This window comes from Malus domestica, chromosome 05, assembly GCF_042453785.1.
Source record: "Malus domestica chromosome 05, GDT2T_hap1".
NCBI lineage: Eukaryota > Viridiplantae > Streptophyta > Magnoliopsida > Rosales > Rosaceae > Malus > Malus domestica.
The window spans coordinates 21,194,235-21,218,866 of NC_091665.1; the positions used below are offsets into that span (position 1 = coordinate 21,194,235).

The window sequence follows — 24,632 nt, forward strand, 5'->3', positions numbered from 1 at the left end:
TGTATATATATACATATAACTCAATAATGTGTTGACTCCTTGTCTAAGCATGCTCAGTATAGTATTTCTTATAATTGAAACTGATCATTTTAATGTTATCATTGAAAGGTATAATGTTGTCAATAAAATGTTCACAATAATAATAGTGCTTCACAAGTTTTGGTTTGAGTGAACTTTTTAGAAAAACAATCTATGAATGATGACCTTAAAAGTGAATGATTCATATCATAAGCCTACTTTGTGGTGCGGGCCCATATTACCTAACTATTCCACTGTATTGAAGATGAATTGAGCGAATTTAGAGTTACATACAACCGATGAGGTAGCCATGAATTATTTGGTGGGTGGGCTAAACTAAAATTACGAAATCAAATTTTTAATTTTTTGTTGCCTAATAGTAAAACTAAAGGTAATAACTATGTTTTCTAGGCTTCTAGCCTTCATAACTTTCAAGTGTGATTAAAATAACAAACCATTTGTGGTATGTAAGTTTTAATTTATTACTATTAAACTATAATATTGGTTAAAACAAAGAGTTTATTTAAAAGCTCTTATTTTCCTTAAAAGCAACTTAAGATTCAAAATTTTCATTTGTTAAGTGGAATATCACGACTAAAAATCATAAAATAGCTTAAAATAACAAATTTTTATTTGCTAAATGGAGAGATTTTTCATTGTACTAGGAACATGGCCCGGTACACCAAGTGTCATAATATAAGAGTGAGGATGATTTTTTTTTAAAAGTGTCCCTCGACTTGTATTAAGACACTTAGTATGACGGACCTTGTCCCTAGCACATAGAAAAATCTATCTATTGACTTGTAATTTTTTTTTTCCTACTACAATTTGTGTACTAGACTCTCAAACGGGTCTAATAAGGTTTTTTTTTGGAATTTATTATACAAGGTTAATCAACATAATTAACTTCGTATAAACAGTTATGAATTTTAACAAATTTCATGCCACGATTTCCTAGGTTATTACTACACACATAAAATTCATATAAACTGCATATGTTTCAATAACACACAAACTCAAAATTTCACATAACCTACAATTTCAGCATATATATATCGCAATTAACTAAATTTAGACTTGTTAAAAAATAAATTAAGAGACAATACATTTCTTTTAATTTTATTGCAAACCAAATGAACTTACAACAAACAAAGCTAATTAATCACACAATTAAACAAAAAAATATTTAACAAATAAAAAAAAAACCATTTTTGAATCAATTGGGAGAGGGAGAGATGATGGAGATATGGGTCATGAGGTACGTGAGAGAGAGAGAGAGAGAGAGAGAAAGAGAGAGAGAGAGAGAGAGAGAGTTTTCACAGAAGGAAGAGAAGCACGGCGAGGGAGAGATGATGGAGATATGGGTTATGAGGTACGTGAGAGAGAGAGAGAGTTTTCATAGAAGGAAGAGAAGCACGACGCTAGAGAGAGAGAGAGAGAGTTTTCACAGAAGGAAGAGAAGCACGGCGCTGGGGAGGACGAAGAAAAGAAAGAAGGAAAGAGATAAGATACGAACTTTTTTAATGAATAAGGTTTTTCTCGAAGACTGACAAAAGAGTCGCAAAGCTAAGAACGTTGTCGAGTAAAACTAGTGTCGATGTATTTTTTGGCAGGGCATTGTGGACCTTTGCCCAATGGTCCACAACTGTATTAGGCAATGGTCCACAACGACACAACTATTGATCGAAATCAGTTTGTGCCTTAAATCTAGTTGCAAGAGGACCTAAATATCTGATTTCTAGAAGGTTTATCCTTTCCCTACACTTATGCCGCACCCTTATCCTTCTAGAACCCATAAATTGGTGCTGAAACATCCTTTCTAGAAGTCCCTATAAATCTGGCGTTTTTCCTTGTTCTAGAAGTCCTAAAATCTGCTAGAAACCTTAATTCTTTTCCCTCTTGAATTAGGCCAAATTTATCCCTCTCCTTATATGAATTGGTGCCGCACCTTTCTAACCTAATCCCCTTTGGTTTTTGATTGATTTAACCCATTCCACTTGGGTTTTGGTTACATAATCCTTGTTTCACTTTAATTTCAGAAACCTATCCAAATCCTTAGGGATTGTGACATGATTTCAGCCTATAAATACCACCCCTTGCCGCACATATCATTCACCATCCTCTACCATATTTTTCTACACTCATACATCCCTCAAACACATTCATCCCTCTAAGTGCCGCAGCTTGCAAGGAAGGAGAAGGAAGGGGAGCCTTTGTGCCGTGCCTATGCCCAAGTCTTTGGGAGTGCTGGAGCGTTCTTAGGTGTTTTCCATCTTTTACTTTCAATCTTTAATTTAAGTTATCTTTGTTTATTTGCGAACATGAGGAACTAATTTCTTTATAGTTAGAGGTGAATTCGAAGCCATGATTATATGTTTTATATGAATTGATTTCATCCAATTATTGTTTCATAAATCATGGATGTGGTTTACTTATCTGTTTTATTAAAAACTTGTTTTTGTATGTTGATTGAGGTGGCCAACTTAGTTTGCATGCATGAATTTGATGCTAGAGTATAGGGGAATTTCACCTAATCGTTATGAACTTATATTCATGAGTAGTAAAAGTCGCTAGTCACGATTGTGTTAAGTAAATCCTAGGCAAGAGTAACATGCTTTTCATAGTTATGAATGCCTCGTCAATGCTTATGGTTTCCATTGAATTTAATGATCTTTGTTAAGTGTTTCTATCATGCGTATTCCATAGTTAGGAAACTTGATAAAGAATAATTTGATTGTGATGCGTTTTTCCATTCAATTCAATGAATCTAGGGAAATCTGAGAATTAATTAGTTCAATACAATTAATTTGGGGCATTGTCATTTATGGTTTGTCGAAAGAATAATTGGAAATTGATTCGTATGCATATGTCATGTGTGAAGAAGGAACCCTCTAACTAGCCTTTCACCATTCTATTTCATCAATTTCGTGTCTTCTTAAGTTTGTTTTACAAGTTTTCTGTTTTTAAGTTTTAATTTCGTCAAAAACAATCCCCCATTCTTTAAGTCTTGTTTTTAGAGTCAAAACCTGTTTCCTTTTTAATATTTTGAGTCAAATTGAGTTTTATTTTCGTCCAAATCACTTGTTGAGTCTAGAATTGAGTCTTTTTTATTGTTTCTTGCTGTTTTGAGTGTTTTGAGTTAGTTTCGAGTCTATAGAGTCTAGTTTAGTGTTTTGAGTCTTATTTGTGTTGATTAGCATCCCTAGTTAATCCCCGGTCTAGAACGATCCCTACTTGCTTAATACTACAATTGTCATCAATAGGGTTTAATTTGTGTGTCAACATAATTTTTCACATCAACACACACACACTCTCTCTCTCTCACACTCACAATCACACCCACCTCATCACTCATATCTCTTGCATCTCGCCCTCTCTCAATTGATTTAAGGTTAGTTTTTTATTAGTATTCGATCTCTAGTTACTAATGTTCATGGACTGAGACCTTATTAGTTTTCAGTTTTTGATCGAAGTCCCTAACATTAATGTAAAATATATTTACATGTCAGTTACATAATTTTTTTAAATAGAAATTAGTAATTGATTTAGGGTTTTAATAGTCACACCTTTATTAAACTCCTAATTAATTTTCAATTGAAAACATTTTCAAAATAAAAATAATAAAATAAAAATAGGTTTGCACCCATTAGTTTTTTATAAAAAGATTTTCAATTTCTTAATCTTAAATGTACCCATTATTCAATATACCAATTTATTATATGTAAAATATGTAATTTTTTAATATAAAATGTACCTTTTTTTTTAATATAAAATCCATTCAATTTTCCAATCCATTTTAAAACTTATATGTGTACATTCTTGTTTGTTGATTAGAGAATGTATCCATTTCGAGTTTAATCAAAGAAATTTACTAACGTAATTAAGCCTAATATCTATTATTTTTTGTGTATGGTTTTGAAGAATGTATCCATGTTTTGGCACAAATTTTTTTTTGTTAATTTTGACGAATGTCGTACCCATGTTTATATATAAGGGAACTTGGTCATAAATCATTAAAAAGTTTACTAATTAACCATTTATCAATGGATAAATTTTGTCTTTAGACTTAATCAATGGACTATTGATATTATTCAGGTACAAGTCAATAAAGAAGGCCTAAGCTATTATAAGTCATTTCAAATGACGTGCTCACCCTTAAAAAGCCATCGGCCAATTAAATCAACCCCTTCTCAACGAACAACAGCATCCATTCTTACTTTCACCCAATCATATTCGGATACGTGTTCAATTTGTGTTTATAATTTCATTATTTAGACACATGTCAAAATTTGATTGGTTGAAAGCAGGAATGGCTGCTGAATTTTCAGTAGCCAAGTATTGTTCTCAACTTAATTGCAAGAAGAGACCCTCGCGTGCAACAGCTTGAACTATCGCGCGGTAAAGCTTCATTAATATGAGAGAAAGTAGGAGTAGCCGAAATTGAAGGAATGAGGATATCCGGGGTAAAGTAGGAGTAGCCGAAATTGAAGGAAAGATGAGAGAAAATCGGTTACGGTGGTTTGGACATGTGCAAAGAAGGCCTACTGACGCTCCGATTAGAAGATGCGACTATGGGACAGAGGTTCAGGGCCGAAGGGGTAGAGGAAGACCTAGGAAAACTTTGGAAGAGACTCTAAGAAAAGACTTAGAGTACTTGGATCTAACGAAGGACATGACACAGGATCGAGCACAATGGCGTTCTAAGATTCATATAGCCGATCCCACTCAGTGACTTGGATTTTCCAAGTCTCCAACCGAGAAGTTTTCCTCACTCGGGAAATTAAGGGAACACTACCCCAACGTACATGCTCCACTTAGAAAGCTTCAACATACAAGCTTCAACAAAAGAAAATTCAAAGAACTTAGCGAAGAAGGCTTTGGTGTATTTAACACAATACGTTGAAATGAAGGAAAGCTTATTTATTGATATCCCCGATAAGCTACAAATATGTACATATACATGAGTCAAAATAAACACACAAGAGGGAGCCTTCACAAAGGTTGCTTAGGAGAAGTCTCAGCAGTCGGTAGAGCCCCAGAAAGAGAAGGCACCGGAGGGGGATCATTTGGAGCCTCAGTACTGGACAGAACCCTAGAAGGAGGAGGCATCAGAGGTTGATCATTCGGAGCTTCATTACGCGGTACAGCCCCAGAAGACGAAGGCAATAAATGCCTTTGGAACAAACCCACAAATCTCTGATGATCAAGTAAAACCTGACCATCAGTTTCCTTCATCTGGTCAAGCTTCCTCTTCATGTTTGTAGCATAGTCATGTGCGAACCGGTGCAACTGTTTATTCTCATGCTTGAGCCCTCTAATCTCCTGTTTGAGACTCATCACTTCAGCCGCCAATGATTCAACTTGGCGGGTTCAAGCAAATAGGCGTTGGGCCATATTAGACACAGAACCTGCACACTGAACACTGAGAGCCAGCGAATCCTTAACAGCTAACTCATCAGACCGTTTGGAAAGTAGTCTGTTATCTTTGGGAGTGAGAAGGTTCCTGGCCACCACCGCAGCGGTCATATCATTCTTCATCACGGAATCCCCAAAGGTAAGAGGACCAGTAGGGGAGACGAAGGATGGGCGCCATATGTTGTCTGGAGAAGGCGGGGCTGTCTCTTCAACAAGGTTCAAGTCAAAACGACGGTCGGAGGGGCCAGACATTTTCAAAGGTGTTGAAGAGAGAAGAGGTCGGACAAATCAAGATCTTAGAAGTGCAAGAATGAAGCTTCTACTGGTGAAGATTCAAGTGTGCTTTGGAACTTAATGCCAGCCCCTATAAAAATCTGCACTCGACGGAGCTTCAGAAATCGAAGAGGCGTTTGCTTTCTCAAAAGCTGGGCTGCTTAGAGATCACGAGGGTTGATCTCAGAAATCGAAGAGGCGTTTGCTTTCTCAAAAGTTGGGCTGCTCAAAGACCACGAAGGCCGATCTCAGAAATCGAAGAGGCGCTCGCTTTCTCAAAAGCTGGGCTCCCCAGAGACCACGAGGGCCGATCTCAGAAATCGAAGAGGCACCTACTTTTCCAGCCTTGTCAGCACCTGTCACACGCACACTCAGCTTTGCGGAAATTATGGGCATTCTGTAGAAGACTTCTGGGGAAGTAGAAAACACATGAATCTTACTGTTCAATCACCCACTTCCCACACGCAACAATAGCTTATGGGTACCACAGATAACTTTGCCAAAGTTCTCTGCCAAAGTTGAGCACGTGAAGCTTGCAGCTCCCACTACATCGCTCTGACCAAGAAGGGTAAAAGAATAGCAAAGAAACAGCACTAACAAAGTTTAGACCCATAAATTTTGAAGGTCTAGCTACCATATTATTACCCACAAGGGTAAAGGAACAGTACCACTGCTGGATAATTGGAAAGTCCCTGTGTGTCAACCTCTGTGCTTCGTGGCAAGGTAGACTAGCAAACATGCCCAACCTTTACTCACATTCGAGAAAACACTCCCAATAAGATTGCTTGCTCCAAAATCGAAGAGGCACCGTCCTCCGAATCTCGAGAGCCAGACTCCCAACATGACTACTTTCTTAAAAATCGAAGAGAGGGTAAAGGAACAGTACCATTGCTGGATAATTGGAAAGTCCCTGTGTGTCAACCTCTGTGCTTCGTGGCAAGGTAGACTAGCAAACATGCCCAACCTTTACTCACATTCGAGAAAACACTCCCAACAAGATTGCTTGCTCCAAAATCGAAGAGGCACCGCCCTCCGAATCTCGAGAGCCAGACTCCCAACATGATTACTTTCTCAAAAATTGAAGAGACACTGCTCCCCTAATCTTCGAGAGCCAGACCCCCAGCATGATTGCTTTCTCAAAAATCGATGAGGCATCGTTCTCCGAATCAATCGAAGAGGCGCTCGCTTTCTCAAAAGCTGGGCTGCTCAGAGACCACGAGGGCCGATCTCAGAAATCGAAGAGGCACCTACTTTTCTAGCCTTGTCAGCACCTGTCACACGCACACTCAGCTTTGCAGAAATTATGGGCATTATGTCGAAGACTTCTGGTGAAGTAGAAAGCACATGAATCTTACTGTTCAATCACCCACTTCCCACACGCAACAATAGCTCATGGGTACCACAGATAACTTTGCCAAAGTTCTCTGCCAAAGTTGAGCACGTGAAGCTTGCAGCTCCCACTACATCGCTCTGACCAAGAAAGGTAAAAGAATAGCAAAGAAACAGCACTAGCAAAGTTTAGACACATAAATTTTGAAGGTCTAGCTACCATATTATTACCCACAAGGGTAAAGGAACAGTACCACTGCTGGATAATTGGAAAGTCCCTGTGTGTCAACCTCTGTGCTTCGTGGCAAGGTAGACTAGCAAACATGCCCAACCTTTACTCACATTCGAGACAACACTCCCAACAGGATTGCTTACTCCAAAATCGAAGAGGCACCGCCCTCCGAATCTCGAGAGCCAGACTCCCAACATGATTACTTCCTCAAAAATCGAAGAGACACTGCTCTCCGAATCTCGAGAGCCAGACCCCCAGCATGATTGCTTTCTCAAAAATCGATGAGGCATCATTCTCCGAATCTCGAGAGCCAGATACCACAGACCACTTTTTCAAAGTGCTCTGACAGAGTTAAAACATGTGAAACTGGCAGCTCCCACTACCGTGCTATGACCAAGCAGGGTAAAGGAATAGCATTACTACTTGTTGTTAGGGAGACTCCTATATATGTCGACCTCCATCCCCAACGGACAGGCAGACCTGCAAAAATGCTCAACCCTTCATCATATCTGAGAGGGCACTCCCAACGAAGCCTTTCGAAATATTCAGCTTTCTTTCCCCCCGATAATACCTCTGCAAACAAGCTATACTAGAGCAAGAATATCTCATATCATCAGGGTTAAAAGCAAGAGTATCCCATATCATGCTTTTTCCCTGTCTTTTCCTTTGGCCTTGTTTTTACCTGCAAGACAAGGAGAAAGAGAGCAATCAGTCAGAACTTGGAATCAAGCTTCCAGCCAGGAACTGACTGCCTGGAACCCCTTACCTGATTACTTACCTGGCATTACTCTCGAGTACTCATCTTCAACATCTTATGTTTCCAGGGAAGATTCCGCATCTGCTTGAGGAACAGATAGGGCAAGTGCGAAGGATACAAGGAAGCATGTGGAGACAAGCGTAACAGCACACGTGCCGATACATCCATTACTCTATCAAAAGCAAAAGTATCACATATCAGCAGGGTGGAACGTACTCTAGATTTGATGGACTTGTTTTGACCCTCAAATTCTTCAGTCGGCCTTATACTCTGGAGGAAACCAGAAAACCCTCCAGCTCAGTTCAAGAATAAGCCTGTGGAAAGTTACTTCTTCAAAAGCAAAAGTATCTCATATCATCTCTTCTCATTTTTCTTCTCTTTATCCTTCATGCTGCTGCAAGATGGGGAGAAGGTGAACAATCAGTCGGAGCTCTGATTGCTTACCTTGTCTGTCACCTCTTTCAGCAGACCCCCTAGCTCGGCGACTTGGGGGACTCCTACTACATGGTTTGTATCGCGCTTGACCAAGCCTGAAACTACAAGTAAGCTTCAAGTGAAATTGATACATTACCTTGTGCATCTCCACCAGTTAAAGATACCACCCCTGGATGGAGGAAGAGTACTTCCAGAGAAGATGCCACATCTACCTATGAGACAGATAAGGCAAGTCAAGACGACACCACACTCCGATATTTAGAAGTTTCGTGATTACGAGATCATTCTCCCACAATATTTCCTAATGTCATTTGTACTAAATCATTCACTTGTACTCACTAAAGGAGAGCTTGAACCTATGTACTTGTGTAAACCCTTCACAATTAATGAGAACTCTTCTATTCCGTGGACGTAGCCAATCTGGGTGAACCACGTACATCTTGTGTTTGCTTTCATATCTCTATCCATTTATATACTTATCCACACTAATGACCGGAGCAATCTAGCGAAGATCACAAAAAGCGACCGTTTTCGCTACCTAGGATCTATCTTGCAAGAGAACGGAGAATTAGATGGAGATCTCAACCATAGAATACGAGCTGGATGGATGAAGTGTAAGAGTGCATCCGGCGTGTTGTGTGACCGTCGTAGGCCACTGAAGCTCAAGGGAAAATTTTATAGGACGGCAATAAGGCCAGCGATGTTGTATGGCACAGAATGTTGGGCGGTGAAGCATCAACACGTACACAAAATGGGTGTAGCGGAGATGAGGATGCTTCGTGGGATGTGTGGGCACACGAGAAAGGATAAGATTGGGAATGAAGATATCCGAGGTAAAGTAGGAGTAGCCGAAATTGTAGGAAAGATGAGAGAAAATCAGCTCCGGTGATTTGGACATGTGCAAAGAAGGCCGACTGACGCTCCGGTTCGAAGATGTGACTACGGGACAGAGGTTCAGGGCCGAAGGGGTAGAGGAAGACCTAGGAAAACTTTGGAAGAGACTCTAAGAAAAGACTTAGAGTACTTGGATCTAACGGAGGACATGACACAAAACCGAGCGCAATGGCGTTCTAGGATTCATATAGCCGACCCCACTTAGTGGGAAAATGCTTTGTTGTTGTTGTTGTTGTTGTTGTTGTTGTTGTTGTATGGTATTAGTATAATAAAAATTAATTAATTAAATTTAAACATAACTTAATATATTTTTTTCTTTTAATATTAAATAATATTTTTCCCGCTGAATAGAATCGTTAGGTTAAGGTTTTACATTTTTAATTTTATTTTTCTTTATAAAGCTTATTTCATCGGGTAAAATAATGTTTATATATATAAATATATTTTCTTTGTAAATTTAAAATTTGGCCGAAAGAATTTTGACAAACAAGTACTTTCGTTGGGCATAGTTGGTCAACGCAGTTTTACACGACCAATGTCGTCGTCGACATTTCTATCGGATGAAACTATGTTGCTTGACAAATTCAAAATTTTGTCGGGGAAATCTTCGAGTGATGACTTTTGTGCGACAAATTTTGTCCGACAGGATATCGTCGCTCAAAATTTAGGCGACGAATAAGAGTTCTACGAGACAAATACTTTTCATCTTGCAAGATATTTCTTTTTGTAGTGAATGCGCTATCGAGAATAAATTATTATTCTTTATATTGGGATATTTTGTGAGACTAATATAAAAGAAATGAATTAATTAAAATAAACATAACTTAATGTACTTTATATTATTTTTCAAATATTAAAAGAAATTTGCCCGACGAAGGTTGTCATCGGGCAAGTTTTATATATTTTTAAGTTTTTTTCTTTATAATGCTTACCTGACGAAAATTTTGTCAGGTGGAATATATTTTATTATGTTTTTGTCCAAAAAATAAATTTATTATTTATTTTTATAAAATAAGACTTTGCTCGATGAAAGGGTTTGGTTGGACGTGTATGGTTTGTCGAGTAAAGTTGGTCAACACACTTTTGCTTGACAAAATTGTCATCGAAAAATATGTTGAGCAAGCTGCATTGACTCGACGGTTCTCTATTTTCATTGGGCAAATTTCGCGCAATGAGTTTTGAGCGACGAATTCTAATTTCGTCGGCCTAATGCCGACACAATATGCTTCAATTTTTATCCTTGGCACCAAATATTGATCTACAAATCATACTTTGCCCTGTGAAATTATTTCGTCACTCAAAGCCTCTGGCAAAACCCTAAATATTGACAGGTTTGCTCGAGCACCATTTTTTTTTCATAAGCTAAAGTCACTTGAGCCAACGAAAAATAGTTCATTGGGAAATAGTTACTTCTGGTAGTGAGACTAAGGATGGGCAATGGATATGGTGGGCAGGTAACCACGGTTATTTACCCATAACCGTTTATGGTCATACCTACATAACCGTTTACCCGTTGGGTAATTGCCTAAACGGTTATACCCATACCTACATAACCGTTTACCTGTTGGGTAATTACCTAAATGGTTATACCTATACCCATAACCATTTATAACCAGTTAACATATATATTCATAACTGCGTACCCATTTAACCGTAACCGTTCATCCATTTACCCCATTTTTTAGGGAGCTTTATATATAGAGACAAAAACTTTTATTATATTTCAAGGAACTCCAATAGTTTTTAAACATGTCAAGGAGAGACAAAAACATTAAAACAACTAAAGCCCAGCCTAAAAACATGGAAACAATGTTTTTAAATACCAATCATACCCCTAAGGCTTTAGGGTTGTTAATAGAACCCAACCCTCACAATTTCAACAAAATTAATACATGTCATAAGCTCAACTCAACCTTGATCATTTCTGTAGAATCAGTTCAACCCGCCCTCGACCATTTTTGCAGAATTAGTTCAATCAATCCTCGACCATTTTTGCAGAATCAATTCAACCCGCCCTCGACTATTTTTGCAGAATCAGTTCAATTAGTCATCAACCATTTTTGCAGAATCAGTCCTTGACCAATTTTGCAGAATTAGTTCAACCCGTTATCGACCATTTTTGCATAATCAATTTAATCAGTTATCGACCATATTTGTAGAATCAGTTTAACCCATCCTCGAAGAATCAGTTCAACCTGTCCTCTATAATTTTTGCATAATCAGTTCAATCAATCATCGATCATTTTTGCAGAATCAGTTTAACCCATCCTCGACCATTTTTGTAGAATTCAACCCATCCTCCACAATTTTTGCATAATCAGTTAAACCCATCCTTAATAATTTTTGCAGAATCAGTTCAACCAGTCCTCGACCATTTTTGCTGAATCAGTTCAATCCGTCCTCAACCATTTTTGCATAATCAGTTCAACCTGTCATCGACCATTTTTGCAGAATCAATTCAACCCGTCCTTGACTATTTTTGCAGAATTAGTTCAATCAGTCATCGACCATTTTTGCATAATCAATTTAACCCATCTTCGACCATTTTTGCAGAATCAATTTTGTATACTTTTTTAGTAGAATTAGTTTATAGCAACATAATACCGACATGATTTGGAGAGGGAACAATATCATGGGGATAGTTCATTGCTTTCCGTTGTGATTCTATCAAACCTAAGGTACATTGGATCTTTTTTCTTGAAAGTAACTATAAACTCACGTGAATGGTGTCATTTTACCCGTTATTAGAGCAAGTGGTTAAAGATTTTTTTTTCTTTCTAATAAGGCTTTTCAACCACTTAAGGTGCTTCATAGAGGGAAATGACTTCAACTTGTGTATGGATATATCATTCATTCCACATAAAGAATAATGGTTTCTCTATTACGGAGTGAAGATGTGAAGAACCTATGCATCAAATTTTAAAATTCAATCAATTCAACCTCGAATAAAAATAAAAAAATAAAAAATTTGAAGATGGAGAACTATCTTAAAAAACACCGCAACATTTTAGAAGTATGGATAAAAATGTCCCAAAAAAACTATCTGCTTGCGTATCATTCGATCAAGTCAAAACCAAATAAAATATGATGTTTCTTCGAGTACTTGCTACTCCCTTGAAATCCCTCTCCTTTGGAGCATGCTCGCAAGATATATACAATAACACAAGCACATCTTTGCCCTCCTCATCATTAACTACCATAACGAGAATTTTATCATTAATCTCCAAAATGTATGCAGTTTGACGAAAATTCTTGGTCGTTTCCTAAGTTTTGTTTAATCTATCTTACTTATGCAAGATTTTACGTTATAAACTGGGAGGCAATTGTCAACCAAAGTTCTTGCTCACCCAAAAGATTCCTAAAATAATAACTAAAAAAATAAAGCAAATTGATCTAGGTCTTTGTATTTTTAGATTTGGGATGAGGCTTTTGTTGCCAAACAATCATCTAAAATAAACTAACACATCTCCCAACCGAAGTGTGTCTTCCCTTCTTAGTCATTTCTTTGATATTAGCCTTTGAAGGTTTAAGATAACCAGACACACAAAGAGAGAAAGATAGGACATATAGAAGAATTATGGCACTGAGAATGTGCGAGTCTCTCTGGGTTAGGCATATATGCTTAAAATGCCAGAAAGCCAATTACCGAATCTGTTTTTCGAATATTTCCGTCTATGTCTTTGTATTTTAGAAAAAAAAGGGTTATTATATGTAACGGGATTTTCGTAACTTAACTCCAGAGAAAAAAAGAGAATGATGTCATCCTTCACATGTATTAAACTTTTGTCTCTCTTTGTAATGTTTAAATAGTATTGTCTCAATATAAAATTAAGTATTAAAAGTATACGTTATGTGTAATTTTTTTTTTACAAGTTGAAAATTAAAAAAGAACTTTGTCATAATTTTTAATTTCTGACAATCAAATGCCACTCTAAGAATATTTAACATGCATTTCCGTATTTCAATCCTTTAAGTTCTCATATACTATTTTGAAAATTAAAATAATAGGAACTTTTTCTTCGACTTTTTGTCACCAAAAGAAGCCTACAAAAGAAATGTGAAGTAGCATCCCGATAAATCAACAATAACTCTAAAATAAAAATAAAATATAAAGATTAATGAGGTCGGCATTAAGCATGCTTCAGCTAATACCAGATGATGCATGGTTGTCATGGCAACAATTGAGACAACATCAGCCCATGATACAACAGGCGGAATGATGACTTTTTGATTGCAAAACTCGCAATCGATGTATAGATTGTGAAGGCAGTAAGCCCATGTTGTGAGGGCATTGAGTGGAGAATTGAAAGGCAACATTCCAGATGACAGGCTTGGAACAGCAATCCGGTTTTCGAAAGAAAGATAGATCACTCTGTCATGGATGTAGGTTTCAAGTGCCCCGTACCTAGGGATCCCGTATTCTTATTGAGCTAACGAAGGTCAATAATTGTGGTGAGAATCGCTATTATCGACGAGTAAAGAGTGGACAACGAACCTATTGTTTTGGCGGAAATGAGAGAGAGGGCAGTGAGGAGAGAGATGAGGGGCGATGAGAGTCTACGGGAGGTCGAATAGTTTTTAGGGTGTTTTGTTTTTTTATTTTTTATTTTTTAATTTAATTTAATTTTAATTTTTTAATTTTACAAATATTAAAATAAACGGGTACCCGTTTGTAACCGCGAATAATTCTCACAAGCACCCATTTATATTTTAAGGGTAAACGGTTACCCATAACTGTAACCGTGAAATTTAAATGGACAGATAACTGCGGTTATCATACCTATGGATGTTTTGCCCATCCCTAAGTGAGACTATTGAGGTTGGTTCCAACAACGCCCCTGCCGAGCCTTCGGGAGTGGGTGGGTTTGTTGTTGAAGGTGGGATGGGAGGCGTGGTTTTAGGAAGATTATAAAATCTCCATAGAAACGCGCAGGGCAAAAAGTAATTGCCTCTGCTATTTCAATGTTAGTAAAAGGCAAGTGGCCTGTTATTAAAAAGCAAGTGATCTTTTATCATAGTGATGAAAATGTATTGAGTTTGTGCATAATATCATGAGTTTGAATTTCGTCGGTGACTAATTTAACAAAAACTATTGATTGAAAAGAAAAAAAAAAAAGAAAAAAGAAAAGAAAAAGCAAGACAAAAAATGAAAAAGAACGTGGAGAAAACAAAAACTCAGTCGTCCCGTTATTTCACGTTCATCATGAAGAATTCATTAATGGGGAAAAGAAGTCTGGACAACAAAATTAAGATCCTATATCCCCTCTTCCTCTTTTCTGCTTCATCGGTAAAAACCTTAATCTCAAATTTTCTGCATAATAACAATAAGGTGCTCATCACCAAGTGCTCTCTACCCTTGCAGCGGACCGTTATTCTGTCTAACAAGAGGAAGCCTGCGAGCGCCTCTGCAGGTTTTTCTTCTCTTACCATATCAACACCGAAACCCATATAAACAAATAAATTAGTTGATAGATTGTGCTTTCTTATTCTTCAATTCGATCTGGTGCTTGTGTTGGTTTGGATGTATCCCAATTCTTTGATTTCGTTGGTTAGGAATTTCAATTTTCTTTGTGGTTGTGTCGTTATCAATTAGTTCAGGGGTGGGTGCGAGGTAGGGACTAATGCTGAGGGTTTTTGCTTGCAGATAACTTTCGATTGTGGAATAGTTGCCAGATCAAACAGCCTGGAATTCATCACCGGATGGGTGTCGTCGCCCAAAAATAATATGGAAAACATATCTTTAGAGGTACTTAGACCGAGTATTTATCATTAATAAACAAAATTTAACACTCAATTTCATGAATGTAATTTTTTATAAAAACTTTCAATTATAGCAAAAAACTTGCATGAATAGACCTAAATACCCTTAAAGTCCAAAACCCATTTACACCAAAAAAAATAAAATAAACCAGTACTCTTGAATAGATCTCCTCTACTTCGTTGCTCAAAGTGCGTGGCCGCCAGGAGAGTTCACTACTAAATTAAACAGTTTGCGCGACTACAGACATTTTGTCGCGCAAAGAATTATTTGGTCGCACATAAACTATGGCGACCAGAAAATCATCGCGCATATTTTGTCGCGCAAACCTCGTGAATAAAAACATTGCGCGACGAACATCTTCAAATTTGTCGCGTGTCTTAACAACTGCGCAACGCTTTACTAGTCGTCGCGCGAAAGTTATACTGAGAAAGGTTTTTGTTGTATGATATAAACGAGTACAAGTGCGTTTGTGGGTAATTTGTTTCAAAACTTGATGCCCGACGAAATCTATAGTAGTCGCATGGTAATGCGCGACGAAGAGTAAGACGTGCTTAATTTTGCGCGACGACATTTCGTAAGACACGCTTAATTTTGCGCGACGACATTTCGTCGTCGCACACGTGTAATTTTTAATAAAAAAAATAGAATAAAAGGAAAAAAAACAGATTTCATAAAATGTACGTACAAATGTAAAGTTTAAAAAAAAAAAAAAGGGAACAAAACTACGAAAATAAAGAGGCAAAATCTATAGGTGTGTCATTCGGAGGTGCTTGGTAATCTTGCTGCAGGTTGGGGACGAGGTCAGAGGTCGACGGGCCTGATTGCTGTGCTTGCTCGGTGTGGAAGGGCTGTGAGGGCAATGGTGTAGAAAAATCGGGGAGATGTATTCCAGAAGAACTAAGGGCTTGTACAAACATTGATATTTGAGACTTGTACGATGCCAGCTCACTCCTCAGCCCAGTGACTTCCTACGTCAAAGCCGTAACCTTGGTCTTTGACTGCGAGGATGACGAGGCTTCAGTCTCCCGACGCCTGGCATTGCCCATCCCCCGACAATATGTCCCTGGCCTCCGACCGAAAGTCTGGTCCAACGTCTCAGTGACGATGTGAAACCCTGCATCCTCAGAGGGATCCACAGACTCGATCGGCGGGTTCGGGGGAAGGTGGGAGGCGGACTCCTGAAGCACCACCTGTCGCTTCTCCACCATAGTTGCCTGTGAAAAAAAACATGGATTATTAATAGAAAACAATTTGAAAGAATTAGTATGAATGTTTAATGCATAAGAAATTACTTACATGAAGGGACTGGGTCAACTCATTCCTAGGCCGAACATAAACGTCAGCAAAGACGTCGATCTCCGGAAATTTTGAACCCTCCTAAAATCGAAAAAGATAAGGAAAATGTTAGTACGAAAAAAAAAAATTATTAGCGACATTTTAAAATTGGAAATGAAAGTTGTAATATATACCTTCCGTCGCGCCTCCATCCTATAGGAGAAAGGCCTTGAACCCGAATGGTGGTGAAGAGTCTTCTTCTCTCGATTGATCTTGTTCACCTTCGCCTTCTTCTGTTATACAAAAAATAAACGTATTAGTTGTAATAGTTAAAGAAAATTTTAAAAAAATAATAATAAACATTATTAAAAAATAAAAAAAGTAAAATGAAAGAAGTCGTCATTAAAAACGCACCACATATGTCGGGTCACTAAAATGACCGCAAAGCCAAACCCAACTATCTTGTCGGTCCTCCAACTCATTCGGACATCCCTCCTCAAGAGCGACTTGCGGATCATCAAACTTCTGGAAGCATTGGTGCATGTCACTCTTCCACTGCTTGTAGCGTTCGGAGAAGAGCCGATTGACATACGCGAACTTGTCCTCGTCCATGTACTCCAAATTGTAGTTTGTCTGCAATATAACAAATATTTTGAAAGCATTAGTAATAAAAGACAGTAATACATATAAATATATAAATTTTACATGAAAAGCATTATAAAGGCGATGCTACTTACGGACAATTGATTGCGCACTGTAATCTTCGTCTCCTCCGGCATCGTTTTCCAAGACTTCCACAGCATAGGGCAAAAGGTCTGCACGACATGCCCAATGTCGTGGGCCAATGCACTATGCTGCTCTGCCGTTGGTGCTGCCCGATGTCGCTCATCGTATCCGATTGGGATATGACCGTTGGTCACCTAGGTGACCTTCCCCATCTTCAATTGCCAACAAGGTCCCCGGGTGTTTTTCTTCGCTGTAAAGAGATGAAAAAAAAATCATTAACCCATAACTAATAACAAATCCTACTAAAATTTCGGCATAACCTCCCCTATAATTAAAACATTTCCCAAAACCCTGAAAATAACATAAACAATATACATATCCAACACAATGATCATAACAGTTTAATAAAAGGTTCAGAACGATGAAAACTTTTTAATCCTTACATGACATAACAAATTGAATACCTGGCCGTGTACCCTAAACCCTAAACCTTAGTAAACAAGGGAATGAGGGAGTGAATTAGGATTGTATACCTGGCCGTGTACCGGAGGCATCGGTTGTGGATCCCGATGGCGACATCTGGTCCACAGTGTGGGGGTGTTGGTGAGTTCGTCTGGCGCTCAAAGGTAAAGCCACCGAAGAAGTCGACGATGCCTGCGCCTGTGGGACTGGAGGACCATCTGAGTGAACCTGATTAACCGGCCTATGGTCCATCTCTGCCGGAGCAGTGGCGGCAGTAGTAGGTATAGTCGTCGGACTAGGTGCAGCCGTCGGACTAGGTGTAGAAGTCATCAGCCTCCGGGTTCTAATCAGGTGAGACATCTACAAAATTGGCAATCAATTTGTTTAGTACACAAAGATTTTGATTCTGTTTTCACATGCTTACAACTTCAATGGCTACAAAAGGATTGCTAATTGTTGATTTGATTTCAAATGAACTTGTTAACTGAAATAAACATATGGGAATTCCAGTCCATTGGCTGGTCAAAAGTATTTTCTGAATGCATATGGGCAGATTCAATGATTTTGGAGATGTAGAAATATGAAAATAATTGAAACATTCCCATCATAACAAAGTTCATGTGCTCTGTGATTTGCAGCAAAAGAAGTTTGCTAATACCTCTCATGAAAATCTAATATATATATATGTATATATAAATCTAAACTATAATGGAGGAATTCAAATTACTGTGCAAAAAAGAAAGATTAATATCAAAACATAAATGTGGGCCGAATTCAACAAGCAACACAATCGAGTCTATCATATTAATAAGGCAACAACAAAGGGTAATACCCCCATTATATATCAACAAATCGTGGCAGTCAACAATGCAAATCCTTAATTTAAGAACCCTATACTTAAATTAGAAAACCCTTAATTCGAACCCTGTACTTGAAATTAAAAAACCCCTAATTTAAGAACCCTAATCTAACCCCCAGTGAAGCACCCTAAATCTAACCCCCAATTTCAGAAAACCTAATCTAACCTCACTGCCCAAAATCGTTCCCCTAAGTTAAGACCTAAATCTAACCCCAATTAAGAACCCTAAAAAGTCTAATTTAAGAACCTAAATGTAACCTCCAATTTACGAACCCTAAATTTAACCCCACCGCCCCCAATTTGAAAAAATAAAAACCCTAATTCTAACCCCCAGTCAATAAACAAAATTGAAACTAAACACTGAAAAGGAAATTACCTGTTCGAGAAAAAGAGGCGATGGACTGAGAGAGGGATGGAGAGACGTGGTGAGTGAAGGAGAGACGGACGAAGATAGAGAGAAAGGAAAGAGAGGGTATCGCGCGGGGAAAAAAGGAAGACGAGGGAAGTAAGGGAGGAATGAGACACACGGGGGTTAATAATATAGGATATTACGCGACGGAGTGTTCGTCTCGCAAGGCTAAACAATCATTGCGCAAGTTTTTTAAAATTTCCGCGAAAAAAAAACGCTTTATTTGAATTTTCAGACAGTTGCGCGGCGAATCAATATATTTCGTCGCGCAAATATACTTTGAGCTACGAAACATATTGATTTGTTGCGCAAGTTTTTTTAAATTTCCGCTAAAAAAGGGCTTTAATTGAATTTTCACACACGTGGGCGACGAATACATATATTTCGTCACGCAAAGTGTATTTACGCGACCAAAAATATTTTACTCGTCACGCAATTGTGTTTTAAATTTGTTTTATTTTTTTATTTTTTTGTTTTGTTTACAATTTATTATAAAATACAAACAAAACAACTTTATTTACAAAGTAATTCACATATAAAATGGGAATCATTCATACCATTTTTTCCATCACTCTATATAATGCATTAAACATTTCATGTGTTTTACAAATAAATTGCCTTAATCTTCATCCGAACTATAATAACTTTCACTTTCGTCTCTATCATCATTTTCAGTGTCCCATTCCTTTTCATCGATAGGTACGTCACCATCGTAGTTCGTGCGTACTGGACCATCGTATCGTGGAATATTACCGAGGTCAATCGTGATGGACTGAATCGGTATTTCGATTGAAGATACTCCATCTATTTGAAATGGTTCAAGACGTTGGTCATCAACATTGTTGATGTCGTCGTCAGTACGGTCTTGTTCTGGTATAGCATACACGTTCCTATGATCCATCTTCTGAACAACTTTCCAACCCCTCCCGGATTTAGGATCATCTAGATACACAATTTGTTTTGCCATGGTTGCTAATATGTAAGGGTCGTCATCGTACCAAGTTTTGGTAGTGTTCACTGATAGTAATCCATGATCTGTTTTCACACTTCCATTCCTATTTGGGTGTGTATCAAACCATCGACACTTAAATAGGATCACTTGGCACCGGTCTTTATAAAGCAATTGCACGACACTTGTTAGTTTGCCATAGAATTCAATGTCTGTACTTTCGCCTCCTTTGGGGACATGAACACCGTTGTTTTGTGTACACAACTTGTCATCTCGTGCACCCGCTAAGAACTTGATGCCGTTAACATGGCAGCCCGAGTACAATTCAACGCGAATTGGTCCGAACGCTAAGTTATATAACTCTTCATTGTACGCGGGGGAATTCGATGCTTTCAATTGATTCACCTAATATTAGACAAAAATTTAAATTTGTTAGTTCGAGCAACTTAATTGGTACAATATATATGTCCAATACAAAACACTTCAAACTTACATATTCGAGAAACCACTGCGGAAACAATTCACGGCGTTTCTTGGCATACAAATGTGAAGGATGTGCCTGCTTCATCATATTTTCATGCTCGTCTAGGTGTGACAGTGTTTCGTCACAATTGTTGAGTACGAACCAATGTGCTACCTCCATGTCCTTCTTGGAAAACGACTCGCCACAAATAGGATCTCCGAATGGTCGAGCGATCTGGGCAAAAACTGAAAGTGTCTCCTTTCTCACACCCCCGTCATTATTGCGAGGAGGACGATTGAAAGTTGTCTCAACATCTTTTAAATACATTCCACAAAATGTAAGTGCCTCATATGACACCCAAGCTTGTATAATGGATCATTCGGGCTTCGCTTTGTTTCGTACACTTTTCTTCAAGTGTCCGAGAAGCCTCCCAAAAGAAAATGATACGATACACATATTACTAATCGTAATATATTTAATATCGATTAATAAAAAAGACGAGGAATATATATCTTTCTATTGGATACATCCATCGAAAGTTGACTGCTCCAGCAAGCAATGCCTCATCTGGTAAGTGAACCATCACGTGTATCATACTTATGAAGAAGGCTAGAGGAAATATCATCTCAAACTTGCATAGAACTTGCACAATGTCATGGCGCAACTGATTAACGTCCGTTCTTCGTAACGTTCTTGACGTCAATTGCGAAAAAAAACTGGACAACAACATGATTGGTTTCACTACATCGGGTGGCAAGAGATGTCGAATACCCACAGGAAGTAGGCGTTGCAGAACCACATGGCAGTCATGACTCTTTAAGCCAGTTAATTTACCCCCGTCAACGTTCACGTAACGCGCGATATTTGAAGCATACCCATCGAAAAACTTTACAGACGATAAAAACTTTAAAAATTCTTTCTTGTCATTCGGTTTCATTGAAAAAAAATGCAAGATCCCTTCTAGCTTTATCATTGTCCCTATTCATCCATAAACCCCGTTATATTCCCATTCGTTCCAAATCAAGACGAGCTTTGATCGTGTCCTTTGTCTTGCCTTCAATATCTAGAATTGTGCCGACCAATGTGTCAAATACATTTTTCTCAACATGCATAACATCGAGGTTGTACCTCAATTTTAGTTTCGACCAATACGGGGAGCTCAAAAAACATAGACTTATGCGTCTAGTTCATATGTGTAGCAGGTCTTGTCCTAGTGACATTGGTCTCGAAATGAGCGAAATCCAAACGGTTAAGCTGTTCCAAAATCTGAGCACCGGACCATTCTCTGGGTCTGAGGCGATGCTCTTTCTCCCCGTCAAACTCTTTATCCTTCTCTCGCCACTCGTGGTCCCAAGGCAACCATCTTCGATGACCAAGGTAACAAACTTTTTCAGCGTGCCAACTAGATGTTACGTCTTCCTTGCATACAGGGCATGCCATATAACCCTTAGTGCTACACCCGGAAACCATTGCATATGCGGGGAAATCGTTCACAGTCCACATCACTGCAGCCCGCAAAGTGAACATCTTGCCAGTACATTTATCGTATGTGCGCACACCGTGTGTCCATAAATCTTTTAGCTCATCCACCAACGGCCGTAAGTATACATCGATTGACCTACCAGGATCCTCAGTTATCAATAGAGTCATCATCATGTATTCTTTTTTCATACATTTCCATGGTGGCAAATTATACGGAAATACGAAAATCGGCCAAGTACTATGGTGTTGGTTTAAAACCCCAAACAGATTAAATCCGTCAGTGGCAAGTCCCAATCTAACGTTATGAGAATCAACAGCAAACTCGAGGAACGTTCGATCGAACTCTTTCCATGCCTCCCCATTTGCAGGATGTCGCATCACATCGTCGTCTACCTATTTTTCCTTATGCCATCTCATGTCTGTGGCAGTATGCGACGACATATACAATCGTTGCAACCTAGGTTTCAGGGGCAGATAACGTATGACTTTTTGTGGGATCTTAGTGGTTCTATTATGGGATGTCATTTTGAACCTCGACTCATTGCATACAAGGCATTTATCCAATGTGTTGTACTCTTTGTAGAATAAAATACAATTGTTTTTGCAAGCATGAATTTTTTCATAACCCAATCCAAGACCTTTCAACACCTTTTGCGCATCTCTATGGTCTTTCGACAAACAATTGTCATTCGGAAACATTCTCTTGAAAAACCCCAAAAAGTAATCGAAACACCAGTTTGACATACGATGCTTTATTTTTCCATGCATTAGTTCCACAACGGCCGTGAGAACGGAAAAGCTTTCGCACCCCGAGTATAACTCTTGGTTGGCATTTTTTAATAGTTTTTTATATTGTTCGAACTCTGCACTGTCCATTGGTGTAGGCACGTCATCTTCCCCTTCGTGATTGGTGTTTGTCGATACAAATGGAAAAGCATCATTTATAATATCCATGACTTGTTCATTAGGATCAACAATAGGTTCAACATTATCCACTCTTGTGGCTTTTGAAGACGAAGCATTGTCTAATTGTTCCCCATGATGGTTCCAAGTATTATATGTCTCAATCATTCCATTCCTTACTAAATGAAATCGAAAATTTTCTATTGTCTCCCTTAACGTGTTGTTACACCTCCTACAAGGACACCGGATTCTAGTTGCACACGGGTTGTGTGTACTTGCAAAGTCAATAAAATCCTTGATTCCATCCAAGTATTCGTCCACGCATCTATTCGGGTTCTGTATCCACGTCCTGTCCATAATTCCTGGAACCACAATAACAATACAACAATCACAACAACTTCATACAAACTGATAATAGGGGCCCTATCCCATTCGGGAATGCATAGTTATGTCATGTAATTTACGGCTACATCAGATTAGATTTCGACGTGGATGAATTTCGGCAACATCTCGATACAGTTCTTCAGGTGTACGACCCGAAGAATGTACATAGATGATACCAAAATCTCCACAATCGAAACCTAATCCTTCAACCATAAACTACGCATCATAACTGTGCATTCTCAAATTGTCCAAATAATGGGACAATTCAAGAATTAATTGGACCGCAGTCATGCTTTTGCATCCATGCGCGAAATCCAACTAATCCTTAAAAGGGAAACTAAGTTTTACTAAAAATAAAAAACAAGTACGAAGTTAATTTCAATTAACTCCGTACATCACAACACATATTTGTACGTCAAGTACAAATTTAACAACATAATATAAATATAATTTCATAGCACAATATAAACATAACAAACTAAGTTCAACATAATTTAATTAATGGTGTATGTTTAAAAAATAAAACGAAGAAATTACCTTCTCAATCGTTATCCACCAATCGCTAATCACACACAATATCCCTATAGAGAACGAAATTAATGGCGTTAGTATGAATTTACATTAATACTTTCACCGTAACGACAAAAAACGCTTACCAGACACACTGAAATAGCTCGATCAACCTAGAGAAGATGGAGGGAGTAGTTTAGATGATGAAATTGAAAGAAAATGAAAATGACGGATACCAGATTCAACAAAATCGCAGGGATGAGTGCAGAGGCACAATTTGCAAATTTTTTGCAGTTTGCCACTGCACAAGGCTGATTTCAGATAAAAAAGGACGAACGATTTTGCGCGACAAATCATATGTTAGTCGCGCAAAGAACCTTTGAGCGACGAAGAAAACTTTTTCGTTGCGCAAATATTTCTTGCGCGACTATTTGCGCGACGAAGATCTGTATTCGTCACTCAAATGTTATTTGAGTGACGAAAGAAGACCTTCGTCACGCAAGAAATATTTGTTTTTTATTTTTTATGTTTTCCTTCTTTATTTGTATGTACTATAAATTTTTATTTTATTATAAATAAAAAACTCAAACCTAATTAAACATTAAATTAATTAACAAAACTAATGTACGATCCCAAATAAAAATTATAATTACTGCAAATATTAATACTCATCCACATAACATATATTTAGTCATTAAATTCAACATAAAGTCCACAAAATCTTATTTTAAAAAAAAAAAAAAATAAACAACCCTCATCAACTTCAATCCTCCCTCGCCTGCAACACATCAAACTTCCACTTTCGGAATCTCTGCTTGAAAAGCCCATCCACATAAATCCGTTGCTTCTCATCGATTTCATCAATATCCCAATGAACCTACATTAATGCCAATAACAATAAATTAGTAATTTAAAAAATATTACGTTTTATCAAAAATAATTTTTCATTATTTACCATAAACTTACCGATAACTCTCCTAGCATGGACTTCTTCAGCTCCTTAGGGACCTTTTTCCAAGACTCAAACTCGGCAGAACAATCCCTCCGCACCAAATTCCCAATGTCATAAATGAATTCGGCGTACACCTCAGCCAAA

The 24,632-nt window shown here is 38.1% G+C and overlaps 1 protein-coding gene across 1 annotated transcript; it reads right to left on the reverse strand.

Moving 5' to 3' along the window:
• Window positions 1-15,761: 15,761 nt before the first annotated feature.
• Window positions 15,762-18,321, reverse strand: LOC114825227 (uncharacterized). The gene is made up of 6 exons (XM_070821630.1): window positions 17,649-18,321; window positions 17,127-17,365; window positions 16,804-17,022; window positions 16,584-16,682; window positions 16,411-16,491; window positions 15,762-16,328 (listed from the first exon to the last, which is right to left on the reverse strand). Exons 2-6 carry the CDS (start codon window positions 17,190-17,192, stop codon window positions 16,083-16,085), a joined length of 711 nt encoding a protein of 236 aa, XP_070677731.1. The 5' UTR covers window positions 17,193-17,365; window positions 17,649-18,321; the 3' UTR covers window positions 15,762-16,082.
• Between the last annotated feature and the right edge of the window lie 6,311 nt (window positions 18,322-24,632).